The sequence below is a fragment of the Nannobrachium achirus genome (genome assembly GCF_963921795.1).
Source record: "Nannobrachium achirus genome assembly, chromosome: 14".
Classification (NCBI taxonomy): domain Eukaryota; kingdom Metazoa; phylum Chordata; class Actinopteri; order Myctophiformes; family Myctophidae; genus Nannobrachium; species Nannobrachium achirus.
Window position 1 is genome coordinate 4,839,069 of NC_137821.1, and position 19,211 is coordinate 4,858,279.

Sequence of the window (19,211 nt, forward strand, 5' to 3'; positions counted from 1 at the left end):
GTGTTGCTGAAAGTGACTCATTAATCTCTACCCAAAACATGTTCTCTTGTGAGTTACACACACACACACACACACGCACGCGCACGCGCGCACACACACACACACACACACACACACACACACACACACACACACACACACACACACACACACACACACACACACACACACACACACACACACACACACACACACACTTGCCTTGAGCCGTCCAGCCAAACACGTACCGTGGTCATTGGAGCACACCCGACCTGAGAATGGGAAGCTATCCATTCAACAGAGAGGGGTCAGCACAGTGGACAAATACACATGATCAATTTGAGGGTCCTTTACCTGGAAATGTTGGGGAACCAGTTTTAGACATTGTTGTAAATGTGCTTTATAAATGAATATTGGTTTTATGCAAAAACAACTACCCTACGCCAAAATCACATCACTCCATTGTATCCAAGGCAAAAATAAATACCTTATATCCACCAGAAATAAAAAAACACCTCACTCCTTTGTATCCAAGGCAAAAACAACTACCTTACCCCACTATAAATAAATACATAAATACATAAATAATAATCACCCCCACTCCATTGTATCTAAGGCAAAAACAAAAGCTGAAAAGAGTGGGGGTGATTTTCTTTTATCTTTCTTTTTGTTTTCTCTCTGGTGGCATAAGATAGTTGCAGTGGCATTAAGGTAGTTGCAACTTGCAACTACCTTATGCCACCAGAAAAAAGAGGGGGGAAAAAATCAACCCCACTCCATAGTATCCAAGGCAAAAAATAACTACCATACGCCACCAGAAAAAGAAAAGAAAAAAAGAAATACAAAAGAAAATCACCCAAAAGGAAAAGAAGATGATTTTTTCCTACTGATTACTCATGCCATGGAGAGTAGAGTTCAATAATATTTTTAGTTTTTTTGTCACATTCCTAAGACATAAATGTGATAACAATAAATGTACCCCCATTCATTTCGGATGGGGACCCGTTTCGAAACGGGTCACCATCCGGAATCAATGGGGGTAAATTTACTCAAATCAAATTTTTGTCTTAGGAATGTGACAAAAACCAAAAAATATTATTGAACTCTACTCTCCATGGCATGAGTAATCAATAGAAAAAAAAATCATTTTGGGAGTGAACTACGCCTGGTTTCATTGGCTAATTTTGGTACCGAATCAAACGTGACGTGGACCAGAAACCCGTCTATTGTATCCAAGGCAAAAACAACTACCCTACGGCCTACGCCACCGTCGTCATGTCAACGTGACGTCACATGCATGTAGGGAGTGTAAAAAAAGAAAAATCGTCAGTCAGTCAGTGTGGTTTCATCCGTGCCGCCATTTCATTTCATTCACACCGCTTACCTCCATTCATCCACGGGCCAACGGCTAATCCTCCACAACAAGGTGATTATTATCAACTTTAACTCGTTTTATCACCTTTTTAAAAACCCACCGTTTTAACAGAGAAGCTCGTCGCTTTGCTTCTATTTTAAACGCGCGTGGTTCGTTTTTGTGTGGCCTTTTTTAACGGCTCGAGGAGCGCTGCTAAACCGAGCGTTAGCATCGTTAGCTTAGCTCGATGCTATGCTAAAGCTAAAGCTAGCAGTGGTAATGGGTGGGTGGGGGGTATAAAGTACTCGGAATGTTTTACTTGAGTAAAAGTATCGACACTGTGACGTAGAGATACTCTTTGTTACAGATAGAAGTACGGAATCACAATTTAAACTCGAGTAAAAGGCGTTTTATTAACTATAACTACTTAAAAGTACCAAAAGTTTGAAAATAGCCGATCGTTGTGAGCTTGTAGATCTATTTTCAAACGGCCACGGTATGAAATAGGGCTAAAGTAAAGTGGCAAATGTATGTTTTTTTTCTTAATATTATAATTTATATCTGCAAAGTAACTTTTAACTAAAGTGGTCACATATTGTAGTGCAGTAAAAGTACAATATGTGGAAATTGTAACAGGGCTAAAGTGGATTAATTAATGTACTTTTTTATATTGCAATATAATTTATATCTGTAAAGTAACTGGTAGCTAAAAGTCTTTCAAATGAATGTAGGGAGTAAAAAGTACAATATTTGTAAGTGAAAGTTTGGGAGGAAATTGGAAATGCTCAATTGAAGTACAAATAGGCCTACGAAAAGAAAACTGTACTTTAAAGTACATTAGTTCTTGAGTAGATGCATTTATAGTAAAAGTACAATAATTGAAAATTGTTATAGGGCTAAAGTGGATACATTTACGGTTTTATAAGAATATAATTTATATCTGTAAAGTAACTAGTAGCTAAAAGTCTTTCCAATGAACCTAGTGGAGGAACATTTACATTTATGTGCAAGTAAAAGTATGGGAATGAATGTAGCCTAGTTGTGAGTAAAAAAAGTTAAATATTTGTAAGTAAAAGTATGGGAGGAAATTGGAAATACTCAATTGAAGTACAAATACCTAAAAAGAAAGTACTTAAAGTACATTACCTCTTGAGTAGATGTATTTCGTTACTTAACACACCCCTGTTGCTAAGCTATCTTGTCGTAGTGCACGAGACTAGCAGCGTTAGCAGCAGCAACGCCATTACAGGACGGTACGTTACACTGTATTAATGAACTAATGACTGCATTACATTGTATTAATGAGTTGAGACGTTTAAACTACAACACGGGCGTTCAAAACGACGGTGTTTGGTCAACGCAATGCACGGCTTAGTGTTGTTTATCGTTGCTAACGTAGCTAATACCCTATATATATAACGGCAGTTGGCGCGAGGCGGCTGGCTAAACGCAGCATCGTGTTGCTTCAGCGGTTAGCATGGTTAGCATTAGCAAGGCTAGCGTTATTAACGATGTGATATGTGTGTATGTATTGATCGTCCCATCCATGCTTGGATTTGTGTTGTCTTATAATAACGCACGAAAACGTCGCATAGCAGGCTAGCTAATAATATATCAGACTAGCGTGAGACGTGTTGTAAGATAAGCCACTCATTTTGTTGGTTCTCTTTAGACCGATACCAGGCCATTTCACACCAGGCAATTTCACACTTTCGAGATTATTGACGTTGTGATTTTATTTGCAGTTTGCACCCTAGGTTCTTAGTCGTCTATTTACGTTTTTAGATGACGATTTCTATGCATGTGATGTATTGATTACCATGGGTTGTCCTTACTTGTTGTTAATCGCCCTGGATTAAGAGCATCTGCTATTATGCCTAAAATTGTTTCACTACCTGGGATTCGAACCCATGTAGGCTACCCCATGAAACCACATTTATACCACTCCACTCCATTACTACTGCTTCGGCAAGACGTAGTCCCTTTACTCGGGAGACGATGTGCTTATGAGCTTTGGCCATTACTTTACACAACGGAGCCATGGGCTGCACATTGTGTATATTATTGACTTTAGGATAGCTTATTGAATCACAATTAACTCATATGTTACCCAATGAACGAAACAATAGCATTAATATGTCTTTACTGTAAAACCAAATGTGTAAGTTGAACCAAATAAACCCGTAGTGGACCCTTACATGTCCATTTGGTTCCATTTGTAATGTCAACAAAATATCTTGTAAAAGCAGACTAATCAAGAGTTTTACATTATTTCCAAATCAATCTTTTGACGTTTGGATATAAATGCAGATCTGCATGTCCGAAATTATCTTATTTCCTCCTTTTTTAAATATTGTGAGGCGTGTGGTAACCAATTACTATTATTACAATCATTTATTATTCAACCCATTTCCATTCAGATTCACCTTCGAATTGGACCAATTAGACTAAGCACCCCTGGCACCAGAAAACTGATAGTGATAATCACATGTGTTTTTGTTTTTTTCCTGTGTTTCCCCCGCCCCCAGGGTGAAACCCCCCCGAGGTGCGATCTCAACATGGTGAAGATATTCGTGGGCAACCTCGCCTCCAACAGCACGGTGGACGAGCTGCGCAACCTCTTCTCGCAGTACGGCAAGATCACCGAGTGCGACATCGTCAAGAACTTCGGCTTCGTGCACATGTCCTCGCTGTCGGAGGCGGAGGAGGCCATCCGCAACCTGCACCACTACGAGCTCAACGGCGAGAGCATGAACGTGGAGCTGAGCAAGGGCCGCCCCAAGGCCACCACCAAGCTGCACGTCAGCAACCTGGGCGAGGGCGTGGCCTGTGACGACCTGCGCGCCAAGTTCGAGGAGTTCGGCACGGTGGTGGAGTGTGACATCGTCAAGGACTACGCCTTCGTGCACATGGAGCGCGTGGAGGACGCCATGGATGCCATCGGCAAGATGGACAACACGGCCTTCAAAGGTGAACCGACCGAACGAACTCTCTCGGGCAGAGAAAAAGGGGAGATGGTGACGAAGCTTTTGAAAGGGGGTCTCGGGGGTGGGCGCTGTGGAGAAACACGCCGTCGCAATATTCTTCCAAGCTGTATGTCACGATACGGGATCTTGTCGCGATTCTTTTTCATGTTGGTTTTTATGGTTACTTAACAGTACGACCACCTACAAGGTAACACAAACTAAAAGGGGATAAAAAAAGGAGTAACAGACCATTCAGACCTGTGGTCCTCAAAGTGGGGTCCAGGGATTCTGTGGGTTCCTTTTGGGAGGTCTAAATTGACCCTTACAAGTATGTAACCCTGACCCTTACGGGTCCATTTGGTTTCATTTGTATACTGTCAGAGTTAAGGGTGAACAAAAAAACTCTCGGGCAGAAAGGAAAGGGGGATGAAGCATTGTAGTCTTGAGCTTAAATCTGTACCGTAAGGCCACAAGTTTTTGTTTTTGTTTTTCTAAGTTGCTGTGACGTCAACAGAGCGCTCACGTGACGTTAACAATTAGCTCTGGTTCCTCCGCTTATAAGAAGAAAAGGCAAATGGATGAATAACACTTATGTATGCCTTAATTGGTGAGATGGATCAAAAAGTTAATCTAATCGGTTCGCAAGATTGGCAGAGTGAGTCCTTCAACAATCATGCACTGTAACTGATCAATAAGCAAATGACGTAATGATGCGCTGCGAGTGGCTTCGCTTTGCTCTTTGTCTCAATTTGTCGGTGACATGAATTAATTTTCTTAACGTGTTTCTCTCTTAATCGGTTAAGAACCTTTTTCTCCTCTCCCGTGTCCAGAGCCCAGCGTTCTCATGCGTTGTCTTCTTCTTCCCCTCACAAAGGCAAGCTGATGAACGTACAGCTGTCCACCAGTCGGCTTCGCACGGCGCCCGGAATGGGAGATCAAACCGGCTGCTATGTCTGCGGGAGACAGGGTCACTGGTCGAAAGACTGCCCCGTCGGTCGGAACGGTCACAGCGACGGCGGCATGAGGGGCCGCAGCGGCCGCGGCCTCCCACGGGGCCCCCCAGGCTACGGCGGCCGGGGCGGCGGCGGCGGCTACGGGATGCCCCGGGAGCCGCCGGCGTACATGGGTGGCTCGGCGTACAGTCGTAGTTACATGGGCGGTCTGCCGCCGCCCCCCCGCCGGCTTAGTAGCTATGGCGCCGAGATGGCGGATCGGTACGGCGGCAGAGCAGCGGGCTACCTGGAGAGGTCGGCGGCGGCGGCGTACGAGCGTGACCGCTACGCCAGCAGCGTTGATTACTACGAGAAGTACAGAGCCCGGCCGGCCTACGGCGCGAGCTATTTCGAGGACGCCCGCCGCATCCCCTACCCTCCCCCTCCCCCGCCCCCCTCTTCCTCCCTCTCAAGGCTCTCCACCGGCGACCCGTACGACCGCCGGCCGCTGCCTCCACCCAGCACGGCGGCCACCGCCGCCGCATACTACGCCGCTCGGGACCGCAGCCCGATCAGACGAGTCCCGGTCACCTCGGCGAGCTATTCCTACGAGCGCTCGAGGCTGTCCCCGGTGGCGCAACCCAGAGCCGCCGCCTATGGCGCCATACCGCGAGCCAAGGAAGCATACGCGCCACGCTATGCGCCTTACTAAAAACCCCCGCCGCACTGCCAAGGTGAGCACAAACAAAGAAAAAAAACATAACCAATAATGGCAGCTTGTTGCATCTCCCAACAGTGTGACGTTCTGTGACACGAGTATGCTCGGTGTGGGGTGACTGGGAGTATTTTTCTAAAATGAATGCTTTGTCGTAGATTTTCCTGGCATTGAGTCTTTTGAACCAGTGCTGCGGGAGCGTGAAATAAAAGAAAAATCACCGTGTCTCAAAAGGGAATGCTCTGCTCTTTTTCTAGGTGTGTTTGTGAACTGCAGGACTTTTCCTTTGCTGTCATTTCTCCGAGCTGCATGGTCCCATCGATCTCCGTGGTGTGCCGCCGCAAAAACAACGCGTGCGAGACGGAATGTGCTGACGCGCGAGAGACGCGATCGGAAATTGTCGCCGCGGGCGTCTCCCTCGCCTGCAGCTGAGTCACTGAATCAATCCACACTCACGTGCACACACTTCTCTTACAGATTTCAATATAAAGGATTATTCGCTAGTTTGAACCGTTTGTATGACATTTATACCGAGAGTGATGTTAACTTACTAGCTTGCTCCGTGATTTTCAACTCATTTCTTTGGTTTCTTTTTTTGTCATGTGTCTCACTTGATTTAATTTTTAAAACCTGTGTTTCTTCCTCACACATTTTAAGGCTTAATAAAGCACATGTAATTTGTCAGACGATAAACAAAAGTAATGGAAATGTTTAATGCGATATTTTTTCCCTACATTTATTGGAATGTTTGGACGGCAATTAATTGTAAGGGTCTTTTTTTTCTCTCCATTAACCTGGCCCCAAATTTAAATGTTAACATCTTTTCTTAAGACATTCTGTGCTGGTTGCACAGGGCATGGAATAAGTCTAGGACTTGGACTTATTCCATGGCCTAGACCCCACTATGATCTACGTTGAAGTCCAGTCCGCAGGCAAACCATAGGATTCGCAGCAACGCAAGGAGCTGCAAGTTGCAGTGGTCTCTGAATTGACCCCTAGCAGGTCGGTGCTGTTTTGGGGGATTCAATTGCAAATCGTTGGTGTTCTGTGGACTGGGCTTGAAACCTGGAAAACCTGTGTATCGGGCCCAAAAGACAACATCAAAATGCCTTTCTTCCACTGTATACTAACAAGAGATCACGTAAGGGTCTTAAGAGTTGAAAAGTTGATCCCTTGTTTGAAAAAAAACTGGGAGCAAAATATAATATAACTTAGATTCTCTCTCTATCCTGCCCCTGTCTGATCGGATTTTTGTGCGCCGATTTCTTATTTTTTTATTTTTTAAGACTAATGATGACGTGCCAGGCCCTTCACATTTTACTTTTAAACAAACTGCTAGACCATTTTGATCCTATGTTTTGAGTCGCTGTCTGATTATATTTGATCAAAAACAAACATTCCAGCCTTGTTCGTTTTTTTTTCCTTTTGTCTAATTTTTACTGTGACTTAACGTCCATAAAACATGACCGGTTGCCTCATTTCGTCACCCCTCCCCCCCTTGATTAGAAGTCGAAATGCTTGAGTTTAAAAAAAATACTGTTTTATTTGTTGTTGCCGTCAGTTAGGTTTGTGTTTTTGTGATTTAGGTTTTTTTTTAACCAGAGGAAGAATGTAGGCTGTCATTTAAGGGCAGTGTTTCTCAAAGTAGATTCCAGGGACTCTCTGGGTGGGGTCTAAGGCCATGGCTACACGGAGCTGGATATTTCATATATCCCGGTTTTTCAGATATCCACATAGAAAAATATCTAGGTCCACACGACAAAAATATCTAGGTCTAACAAGCACACACACAGTAAAGTCTTCAGAGATATCCGGGTTCCCCGTCTACACGGATCCAGTGAATCGGATATTTTTCAATCTCTCCACTTATTTATCCGGTTTAAAAAATGTCCAGCTTCGCGGCCGAAATATCCAGCTTCGTGTGGCTGCAAGCCCCAACGGCACAAAAAAATGTCTAGCTTCAGAAATATCCAGCTCCGTGTAGCCATGGCCTAAATTGACCCATACAAGTCCGTAACTATTGACTGTGTACAAATGGAACCAAATGGATCCTTTGGGGTCCATTTGGTTCTGTTTGTCAACTGCCCGAGTTGAGGGGAGACCGTGAAATGTAAACGTTTGAGAAACGCTGATTTTAAAGAATGCAAGCCAGTTAACGTCCCAATAATGACTTCTGCTCTTTATTATAATCCTGTTTTTTAATGGTGACGGCAAAACCTATCCATGCAAATTCAGCAAGCAGCAGCAGCAGCAGCAGCAGTAGTAGGGAAATCCAATGTGAGTCAGAACTCAGGGCTTGGGCCACGATGTTGTTGTTCTAGGCAGTTAGCTGTGTGGGGTGCCTTTGTTAGTTTTGAATTTGGGTGGTGTTGGCAAGTTTGTATTTTTCCTACTAGCTGTAATAGCCACAGCATACACTTGATGTCTAAATGCATATGATTTTTAAAAATAAACCCAAGGTTATTTTGGTGACACCCTGACACTTATTTTTATTTTATAGCCTTTTTTCTGTTTTTGTGTTTAACTCATTTGATGGGACGATATATTGTTGTCTCTCTATGGGGAGGTGATAAGGGCCTGCCAGACATGCCACCATTACAGAGGAACTCAATAAAACAATACCTTCTAGTGCTGAAAGCGGGTAAGTTGTTTGCTCTTTTAACTTGGATGTTGGAATTGATTGCGGTTGTGTTAAGCACTGCTTCCCAAACCTTTTCGCCCAAGACCCAAACTAGTGAAAATGGCAGATCTACAATTTCCGCTATACTTAATTAAAGTATTTATTTTATAGAATTCTTTGGAGGGGAAAAAAAATGCTTATGCCATGAATACTTGAGTTCGATAATATTTTTTTGGCTTTCGTCACATTCCTAAGACAACAATTCGATTTTAGTAAATGTACCCCCTTTGATTCAGGATGGGTACCTGTCTCTATTGTAATCAAATTAGGCTATTGTCTTAGGAATGCAAAAAAAAATATACAAACAAATATTATTGAACTCAAGTCTCCATGGCATGAGTAATCGATAGAAAAAAGTTATTTTGGGGGTGAACTACTCAAGTGCACATTTTGTGTTGCATACAGATTATATAGATGTCTCATAGACATCATCTTTACACTTAACAGCATCTTTATTCCTAAACTGTCGTTTTTAAGAGACAAAGGTTGATATCTTGATGGTTAATCTATTAAAGAACGAGAGTGATTGCAGACATCATAGAGGAACAGTGTGTTTTGTCAGATGATCCAATCAGTTGAATCTCAACACTTGAAAGTGTCAGCTGTTGACACTATCAAATTGAAACTCATGCGACTTAGCTGCAGTAGATGTGATTAATAAAAGACTATATTGATACTTTATTGGATACACAGTAGTCTATTCATTGATTGCACTGCTTTATACATGCATGACAAACGCCCATTTTTAACTGGGAACAAAGATGTTGGTTAAAGGTATTTTGTCAATGTAATGTTGTTGCAATAAGTGCTAAATTCTGAAAGCAATCATTGCCATAGTGTTCACAGTAACGACAAAGATGGTCTCAAGCTAAACATTTTTCAGTTATGGATACTACTTTATTGCAACCAGGAGAGGGCGCATTTTACATGATACAGGATAAACCAGTGAAATTGGAACTGGAACCACTAAACACAAAGTTGATAAATGGGGAATCATTTGGGAGAGATGACAATGTTGTGTAGGAACTAATGCTGCACTGCATCCAAATGCTGGGAGACTGCAAACTTCTCAGCTCAAGACCAAAAAGAGAAATTTGATTCTAGACATTTTGCCCGGGCCCAAACTAGTGAAAGTGTTTACTTCATGAAATTTCTGTTAAAAAAATAAATGAATTTAGTTTTCAATGAAAAAGAAAAAGCTGTATGCCTAGATTTGAAAAAATAAATGCAGGAAGAAGGAAATAAAATGAAGGGACAGGGACCCTTAAAAGAAATGTTTCCGCGACCCACAAAAGGGGTCCCCGACCCCAGTGTTTGTGAAACAAACAAAGGTCTGTCCCTTTCACTTGGCTTTTATTAGCGTAGCATTAGCATAGCGGTAGCACAGTGTGCAGCAGACGGACATTGTGAAGCGACTTGGCCTTTTCCAACGGGTCTGAGCCTGAGGCCTTAAGCTAGATGCACAATAGACCCACATTTAGAGTGAACATTATAAACTCAAATCTTTGCTTCTGGGGGTCCCTGGAACAATATTTTCAGATGGGGGTCCGTGGCCACATACAATTTGGAGGTTCTTAACCACTGATATAGGCCGATTCTACACATTTGTTCTAAATCCTAAACTGTTTTCTGGGGAAAATAAATAAGTACAAATACTCTTTGTCATGTCTCCCCACCCCCAGATGACATGTATGTGGTCACGGACCCGCATCTCCAAATATTTCGTTCCAGGGACCCCCAGAAGCAGAGATTTTAGTTGAAAATGTTAACTCTTGATTTGGGTATTCTGCATCTAGCTTAAGGCCTCAGACCCGTTGGGAAACGCCAGGTCGCTACAGTGAGTGAAAGCAGCAGTCGCCATCACGGTGTGTGGAACACTGACTGACTGCATTACGCTACACTGCAGGGACCACCGTTACGTTACACTGCACTGCAAGGACCCCTAACCAGGTAGGAGCGCTTATAAGCACCTTAACGCAACCCCACAAACATGACTTATTCCCGGGGGAGTTGATTATTATCCGTGTTCGTGGTGTTTTGCACTGGGTGTAGCCTAGCCTAGCTTTACTGCAATGAATGGAAGCTATGCTAGCTGGCTAGCAGAGATGGGATTTATGGCTCTTTGAAGTGAGCCGGATCTCTGGGATCCGTTCCTTTCAAAGAGCCGTTCAAAAGACTGGCTCATTTTAGTTAGTTACTTAGTAGATTTGGATTATTATAACAAATCACTCCTATGCGTTTCCTTTAATACTTTTGTGCTTTTACGCAGGTACATTTTAATTCCATGTAATACTTGAGGCAGAGTATTTCTACATTGCAGTATTGGTAGATTTTTTTCCCCCCTTTTTTTTGAGGAGGGGAGTCAATTCTTTTTTTTTCCTTCACTTTTTTAACACGACAGTCCTACTTGAAGTAAATAATTGACTCCCCCTCGTAAAAAGAAAAAGAACGGCTCCCTATACTGCCAACCGGATCCCATCGTTCATTTCAACGAGTCTTTCAAAGGACTCGATTCGTTCGCTAACGTCCCACCTCTACTAGCTAGCAGCGGCTATAACTCCTCTATGAATCAGTTAGTTACTTACACGTGTTGGCCTACTTGAGTAAAAGTATCAATACTGCAATGTAGTAATACTCTGTTACAAGAAAAAAAGTCCCGTATTAAACATTTACTTGAGTAAAAGCTCAAAATTGTTGGTGTCAAAATGTACTTAAAGTAGCCTACCGAAAGTACTCGTTATGCAGAATGTCCTATTTGAAGTTTTCATTGATTGATTTTGATTGTAGACTTTATTAGAAGACGTTTGCATAGGAAAAAGTACAGTTTCATGACAGTACAGTTCACTGGTACAAGGTCTACTATCCTAGAAAAGACTAAGCTTATTTCCATAGGAAACCATTTAAGTATCTCAAACGTTTATTTCAAACGTGTTACGTGTACAAGTCTTTGGAAAATGGATGCGACACATAATGAGCAGGGGCTATACCGCCGGGCTAGTGAGCTTGTAGATCTTAAGCTTCCCACACAGTCAGGCCCTAAGTTGTGTGAGAGTTGTGTGGGGGAGGCGGGGGGCAGAGACAGCGCAATGCATTCCGGATGGAAGTCTAGTGGTTTGAAGTCTAGTGAGAGTCCTGTGGTTGCACAGAGCACCATCCAACAAGCACACAACATGCACTAGACTTCAAACCACTAGACTTCCATCCGGAATGCATTGTGCTGTCTCTGCCCCCCGCCTCCCCCACACAACTCTCACACAACTTAGTGCGTTCCAGTCTGAGTGCAGCCTAAGATGGCCGAAATGTATGTAGGCTATGTAGGGCTGAAGTGGTGTTTTGTGATAAAAATCCAAATCTACAAAGTAATTTGTAACTAAAGTTTCGAGATAATAAAAGTAGTGGAGTAAAAACAATATTTGGAGAGTAGTGGTTGGAAATACTCAAGTAAAGTACAAATGCCTCAAAGAATTGCACTAAAAGTACAGTACTCAAGTTACTTACACTGCTACTATGAATGGGCTACCAGCGTTAGCATACAGGCTAACTGTTGTCCCTCAAAGGATTTTAGCAAGTAGCAACCTTTATCTAAGAGATGCAGGTTTACGATAAGGTCATGTGGGTAGATTGTATTTAAAGTGGTTCTCAAACCCTTAATGTCAAGGACCCCCGAGTTCTATTTGCATTAATTATTAGGCTACTGACGCAGACACAGCTTTTCAAGTGCCAAGCTGGGATCCCGAAGCACACTGTAAAATCCTGAGTGTTAATTCAACAAACAGAACCTTTAAGACCCTTTTCCACAGGCCCAACACCACACCACTCCACACCACACCGCCCACTTGTGCCAGGTTTTCCACTACAAGGACCTGGATAGAGTTGTGTGAAAATGGTACTAAACGTGGTACTAAAAAGTATCCAATCTAGAGTAGGTCTGAGCCAGGCCGAACAGGGCCAAACACTTCATAATGACTGATCACTATCTTTTCATTTAGACCACCAGGATATAGTTGTAATACGTGATAATAGATTCTATTGTGTTACAACCACTATTATAATCTATATTAGTGTATTATAATTATCATAGTAATACATTAATACTTTATATTGTATTATAATCACAGTTAAAAGGGTCAATTTGTTTCTTACCGATAGGGCTACTTTTGTGTAATGGAAAATGTAGATATTTCTATGTGGTGCGGTGTGGTCTGGTGTGGTGTGGTGTGGTGCTAAAGCTGCAGTCGAAAAGGGGCTTTAGAGACCTTTTTGTTTAACACTGGAGTAAAAGAGATCTGAGTTAACAGACCCATAAGGGTCCATTGGTTCCATTTATCAGTTGCAAGATCTCACCTGTAAGGGTCCATTTGGTTCCATTTATCAGTTACATACCTGTAAGGGTCCATTTGGTTCCATATATCAGTTACATAACTGTAAGGATCAATTTGGTTCCATTTCAAAGTGGAAGACATGTAACAGTCCATTTGGTTCCTTTTCTAAGTTGCAGACATGTAAGGGTCCATTTGGTTCCTAGTGGTACAGTGTGTATGTAGACTTATGTTTGTGGGAATATTCATTTTATATCAAATGTATTTACAAACCGTGCACACAAAGTAAGTTAACTTGACTTTGGTCCATTATATCTCCCCTTTAATGATACCAATTGGTAATGTGTTTTATACCATTTTTATCTTTGATTAGTCACCTTTACAACGAGGTACAGCTTTTGATTAGTTGGATTAACAGGTGCTCCACCACCTACAGTGGCCGTCACTCCTCAAGTAACTCCTCGTCGTTTTCTTCCCACAGCGTAAAAAAACGAAAACAAAACAAAAAACGCCACAACAATGGTGAAAATATTCGTCGGCAACCTGGCGCCGGGCACCTCCGCGGACGACCTGCGCTCGCTCTTCTCGCAGTACGGCAAGATCACCGAGTGCGACGTGGTGAAGAACTTCTGCTTCGTGCACATGAACGAGCGGGCGGAGGCGGACGAGGCCATCCGCGCCCTGCACCAGTACGAGCTCAACGGGCAGCCGCTGAACGTGGAGCTGTCGCGCGGCAAGTCGCGCGGCTCCACCAAGCTGCACGTGGGCAACCTGGCCTGCAGCAACCAGGAGCTGCGCGCCAAGTTCGAGGAGTTCGGCGCGGTGATGGAGTGCGACATCGTCAAGGACTACGCCTTTGTGCACATGGAGCGCATGGAGGACGCCATGGAGGCCATCAGCAAGATGGACAACACGGCCTTCAAAGGTGTGGACTTAGGGGTGGGCGATAGCCATAAATTATAACCCTTTATTTTAAAGACATTTTCTCTACAAGAGTTATAAAGGGGAGAGAGGGAGGACCATCGGTAAGGCTGTTTGGTCTTCTAGCTGCTCCAAACATAGTGCTCACCGCATTTCCGCAACTATATCTATTCGCAACCTCCTCAGGATGTTTCAGTCCATATTTTTCAGTAAAGAAGTGTTTTACTCAAGCTTGTCTCGGAGTCTTGCGTTTCCTCGTCGGGAAGCTTCGCCTACACAACGGCATGTCCTAGTATGAGCGAATAGGGAAGGGGATCAATGTCACGTGATACGTGCGGGGCCATGTTCACCCAACATTGTGGTAAAACAAGGAAAAGCAATGAGATTCCGAGACAAGCTTGAGTAAAAAACATAGGGACACCATTTTGAAAGTTGTTAAGTAATGCTATTAGCCCTATTCACGGCCCGCCCACTCAGCAACGTCCTGGTGCTGAACTCACGTTTTGAAGGGTAACACCCTACTAAAAGCCCATAGAGTTAACACAGAAATCCCAAATTTAATGCAATTTCCGAATAGTAAAGTATAAAATACGGCTAGCATGATCAAAAACACAAGATAGTAAAAGGCACAAAGCATTATAATTTACTTTACCGTTCGAAATAATGATTTGATGGCTTTAAGTCCAGCTCTTTCTTTTATAGTTTCCCCTTCAAAACTGACGACCAGGAAGTTGCTCTGAAATTTGCTGAGTGGGCGGGCCGTGAATAGGGCTAATTCCTTATGAATGAACAGGTAAGGTATGGAAACGGCAAAAGTAGGCCTAAGTGAGAGAGGGCAAAGGCCTGTACTGTCTCCGACCACCGAACCTTTTGTCTGAAAGGTTTCCTGGAGCTTTCTGAACTCAAATTCGGGGTAGTGCTTTTCAGAAGTTGTGAGTGACGTCATTTTGTAGTTGAACCGGACCTTTCCGGCGAAACATTCGGTGGTCGGAGAGTCTGGACAGGCCTTTAGGCATGCAGTAAAGGTAAGTCTGAGAAAAATGCATCAGTCGATCTTTATCGCTTTGAAGATTATAGTAATAATCTTAATTACGTAGGCTACCGTTAATCTTGTTTTTCATTAAAAGCAAAGATATGGTATCCATAATACTTGTATTGTTTGTGATTGTTGCATGTGTAATTCCTTATGCATCTTTTCTTTTTCAAGGAAAACTGATGAGCGTGAAGCTTTCGACTAGCCGCCTGCGTACTGCGCCGGGAATGGGAGAACGATCGGGTTGTTATCGTTGCGGGCAGGACGGCCACTGGTCCAAAGAGTGCCCTCTAGACTCGAACGGCTCCCGCGGCGGCAACGGCTCGGAGCCAAAGTCTAACGGATACGGTGCCTCGAGGTTTGGCGGGCGTGGTGGTCGCAGTCGTGATTATCACCCGGGCTACGGCGGCGACCTGGATTTCGGGGACGGCTACGCTCCCGTGCACGGGTACCCCCGGGGTTCTGCGGCGGGCTACGGCAGGGGCGCCGCGGGCTACGAGAGCGCCATGGGTTATGGGGCTCCCCCGGGTTACGGTATGAGCGCCGCGGCGGCGGCCGAACACAACATGGCTCAGATGTACGGAGGTTCATCGTCCGCATACGGCAGCAGCGGCTCGCACTACGGCGCGCCGGTACCGGCCTATCCGACTGCGGCGCGACGGTCGTCCGGCGAAGACAGGGATCCGTACGGGGCCGTGGACTTCTACGAGAAGTACCGGGCTCATCCCCCGTATGGAGCCGGGTATTTCGAGGAGCGCCACTCCCACGTCCCGCTGCCCGCCACCTCGCCCCATTCCTCCGCCGCCATGATGAGGGAGCCCTCTGGCCTCGACCCGTACGAGCGCCACCAGCATCCCCTCCCCCCTCCTCCGCCGCCGGCCTCCCTCCCCCCGTCATACTACGCGATGCGTGACCGGAGTCCGATTCGGCGAGTCCCGGCCGAGGCGGACGGCTATGCGTTTGAGAACTCGGGTCGCCACCCCTCCCTGCCGCCACCCCCCGGACCCAGAGGTTCGGCCTACGACCTCCCGCGGAACGCCTACGCGGAGCGGCCGCGCTACGCTTACTAACCAAGCTGCAAAGCCGCCGGGCCGAAACGGAGCGCCGGACGACCTTCTCTGCTGCGGTTTTGGATAGCCTGAGAGAGTGTGCCATTGGACTAACTAATCAAAACACTCCCGTAGTTGTTGGATAGTACTGTGTATTTTCCTGGTTAATATCCCTTTGTCTGTTAGGTCTTTGGATTGTATAAGTATTAAGCTCACACAAAGCCACATTGCTACTTGCGGACAACCCCCTCCCTCGGGGGTCTCTCACACCTTGAATGGATGCAGTTTGTGTTGTGCTCTTGACCCCCCGGCGGTGTGACAACAACGGATGCTCGGACGGTACGACCACCCTGCGTTGGTCGCGTTGCGGCTTCCTGCGATTCTGAGGTCGTTTTATGTGCCGAGCAGGCAAGTCGCTGTCGGCTCATCCACCGTGTGACCTTATCCGAGCTGTCTCTCTCTCTGGCTGTAGTTGTTCACATTAGTAAGTCGTTTTTCAAAGTAGATTTGACCTACAGTAGACTAGATTACACAAAGTAATGTGTTTAATGCATGCTTGCTACGTGTTTAAAAGGTGAGTCTTGTAAGTACCTTACGTTGAAATGTACTGTAGTGTCCTTCAACAACATTCTCTATGTATTAGCAAATATGGTCAGTTTTATCATGTCTGTGTTTTGTTTTGGCCACTTAAAGAAGACATTGAGGTTCACACTAGGGCTGGGCATTTAACGTAAATACATCGAAAACCGATATTTAGATCCAGTAAACGGCCTTAATCCTGGAGAATCGAGTACTAGGCATGTAAAGATTTTTTTTATTATTATTTCTCTTACACAAATCCAGTACTTTCTTTCTCCTTACATATTTTTCTCATCTTTTCAATAGCAAACTGAAACCTTTTTTTTTATCGATTCTCTTATAAAGATATTTTTTTTTAACGTGCCCTCTGCTGTTTGCATCACAATTCAAATTGCGATATATCGTTACATGCCTATCGAGTAGGGATGGGTATCGTCTGCGATACTTTTAATGGTATCGATTGCATGACGTCGATACTATCGGGTATCGGTTCACGTAAAAACAAACGATACCTCGTTTCGATACTCTGGAACGCACCCCTGGCCGGTCGCATCTGTAACAGTTGGACTACTGAGAGTTTAATGACTGCTTTAGTAGGCAACACTCGTTACTGTGGAAAATAGCTGACAATAGCCTGTAATGTTTATTATTATGATGATTATCCAACGTCTATACTCTCCGCTCTGCCACACTGTGTGATCATCATCATCACCTCTGCTCTACCGCAGCAGCAGCAGTTAAACTTAAATAAAAAGTATCGAAAATGGTATCGAAAAGGGTATCGTATCGATTCAAAGGTGAACGATACCCATCCCTACTATCGAGTACTGTTTATTTCCAAATAATAGCCCGTGGGCAAATAGCCGCTGGGCCACCAAATATCTCTTTGCGTATCGAACACCATGCAAGTAGACTCAAATACTGGTAAATATCACAAGTAGCCACCTGGTTCTTTTAATGTCAGGGGCTCAAATAGATTTTGCTAATTAAACGCTCGGGCTACTATTTGGAAATATACAGTACGTCATCATTTTTATGTACATTAACAAATCGAACAAAACAATTCTAATAGATTATAATAATGTTATAATCTACTCAATCGGGTAAACCTATTTCCAGATCTACCAGCTCAGCGCGGCACTCGGCGCACTGCAAGCTTGTAGATCTGCTATTTTTCACTGGTTAAAGCATTCAATAATTCTAGGCCTAAATGGGTTAAATAATGGTGATATTGACTTGAAGACCTATCGCCCAGCCCTAGGTGACATGCCTGTGCAAATAAACCATCGAAATACATACGATTGGTCCAGGTTTGAGTAGAAGCTGACATCATAAAACTAGGCATGGCGTGGGAGCTGGTGGAGTTTGCATGTTCTCCCCGTGTCTCCTAGGGTAGGTACCCTCACAAAAAAAACATGCAGTAATCCTGGTCTCTATACTGCCTCCCCCTGGCCAGCCGGGACGCCTGATGGAGGGGAAAGGAACTGGTTGGAATAACGTGTTCCTTCCACAGGCTTCGTCCTACCGGCGAAACTCCCCCCTCTGTCAGGTGATAAGAAGCGGTGAGCTCACTCTTCATGCATTAAATGAAGCATGAGCTCAGTTCAGGGCTCTCCCCAGGTTGGCAGAGGGAGAGTAGTGAAAAATGGATTAAAACATTGTGGGATCAAAAATGTTAAGAATAAAAATCTGGTTTGAATTCAAGCTGACATCATGAAACTAGGATTGTCATCTTGCAGTGGATACATTCTTTGGATATGATTTTCTTTCTTTTTTTTAAGACCATGTGAGTATGTACGTTGTAGTCTGCAGTTCAGTTTTTTTATGTTGTGTATACACGTATATTTTTTAATACAATGTAACTCTGAACATCACTGTCAAGGTTAACGGGTATAAAAACAGAGCAGTATGTGCTATCTTAATTATGTTGGCAATGCAATTGAGTTTTCATTTGGCTACCGTTAATCTTGTTTTTCATTAAAAATCTGTATTCACAAAGATGTCAGATGTGTTTTATTGTGTTGTGTGTTTCAGTCAGTGGTTCTCAACCTTTTCAGGCCGCGACCCCCAAGATAATCATATTTTAACTGTGGACCCCCCCCCCCCCCCCACCCTGACGAGCACTAAGAGTTGAGGCATTACATTTTGTATAACAGGGTTCTATTGTGAAAATCTACATGCTCACAACGCCTCGCGTTGCAAGGCGGCGTGAGCGTGTAGATCGGCTATTACATTTCTGCCTCTGTAATATTTGACAGTTTGGCCAATGTTTAATTTGTCATTTTAGAGGTATTAATGTCCATAAATTGTCACTTTGGATATGTGTACTGTAGATACCCTCTACACTATACAATTTGTTTACTGTTGTTGAGAGAGAAAACAATGTTGCACATTAAATTAATCATCTGGGGGTCCCGACCCACAGGTTGAGAACCACTGCTGTTTTGACCACAAGAACGTGTTCCCGTACTACAGTAGCAGAGAAGGTGAAACGTTCTAGAAGCAGACTGCCACAGAGTGCATGCACATCCATTTATACTGTCCAGTATTAGGATGATTGTCACCTTAAGATAATAGCCTATACATAGTTTGTTGAGGAAATGTACATTTCTGCCTAAATCATCTCTTCATGCCATCTCTAGTGAAAATCACCTATATCAGGGGAGGGGAGGGGGGGGGGGGGG

General features: G+C 44.0%; 2 protein-coding genes across 2 annotated transcripts in view; both read left to right on the top strand.

Moving 5' to 3' along the window:
• Nucleotides 1-1,323: 1,323 nt before the first annotated feature.
• Nucleotides 1,324-19,211, top strand: part of LOC308298679 (uncharacterized protein) — a 46,936-nt gene continuing 29,048 nt past the window's right edge. The window contains exons 1-4 of the mRNA XM_080742321.1: nt 1,324-1,405; nt 3,862-4,303; nt 13,442-13,870; nt 15,074-15,910. Coding sequence (XP_080598447.1) covers nt 3,892-4,303; nt 13,442-13,870; nt 15,074-15,910 — 1,678 coding nt within the window. The 5' untranslated portion in view covers nt 1,324-1,405; nt 3,862-3,891. The remainder of the gene's footprint in view (nt 1,406-3,861; nt 4,304-13,441; nt 13,871-15,073; nt 15,911-19,211) is intronic.
• On the top strand, nt 4,345-6,341 carry LOC308298700 (RNA-binding protein 4.1-like). The gene is made up of 2 exons (XM_080742345.1): nt 4,345-5,965; nt 6,204-6,341. The coding sequence occupies exon 1, from the start codon at nt 5,182-5,184 to the stop codon at nt 5,941-5,943; it is 762 nt and encodes a 253-aa protein (XP_080598471.1). The 5' UTR covers nt 4,345-5,181; the 3' UTR covers nt 5,944-5,965; nt 6,204-6,341.

Bases quoted from the DNA above. Each gene is read 5' to 3' on its own strand.
- LOC308298700 (XM_080742345.1), top strand. From the start codon at position 5,182: ATGAACGTACAGCTGTCCACCAGTCGGCTTCGCACGGCGCCCGGAATG.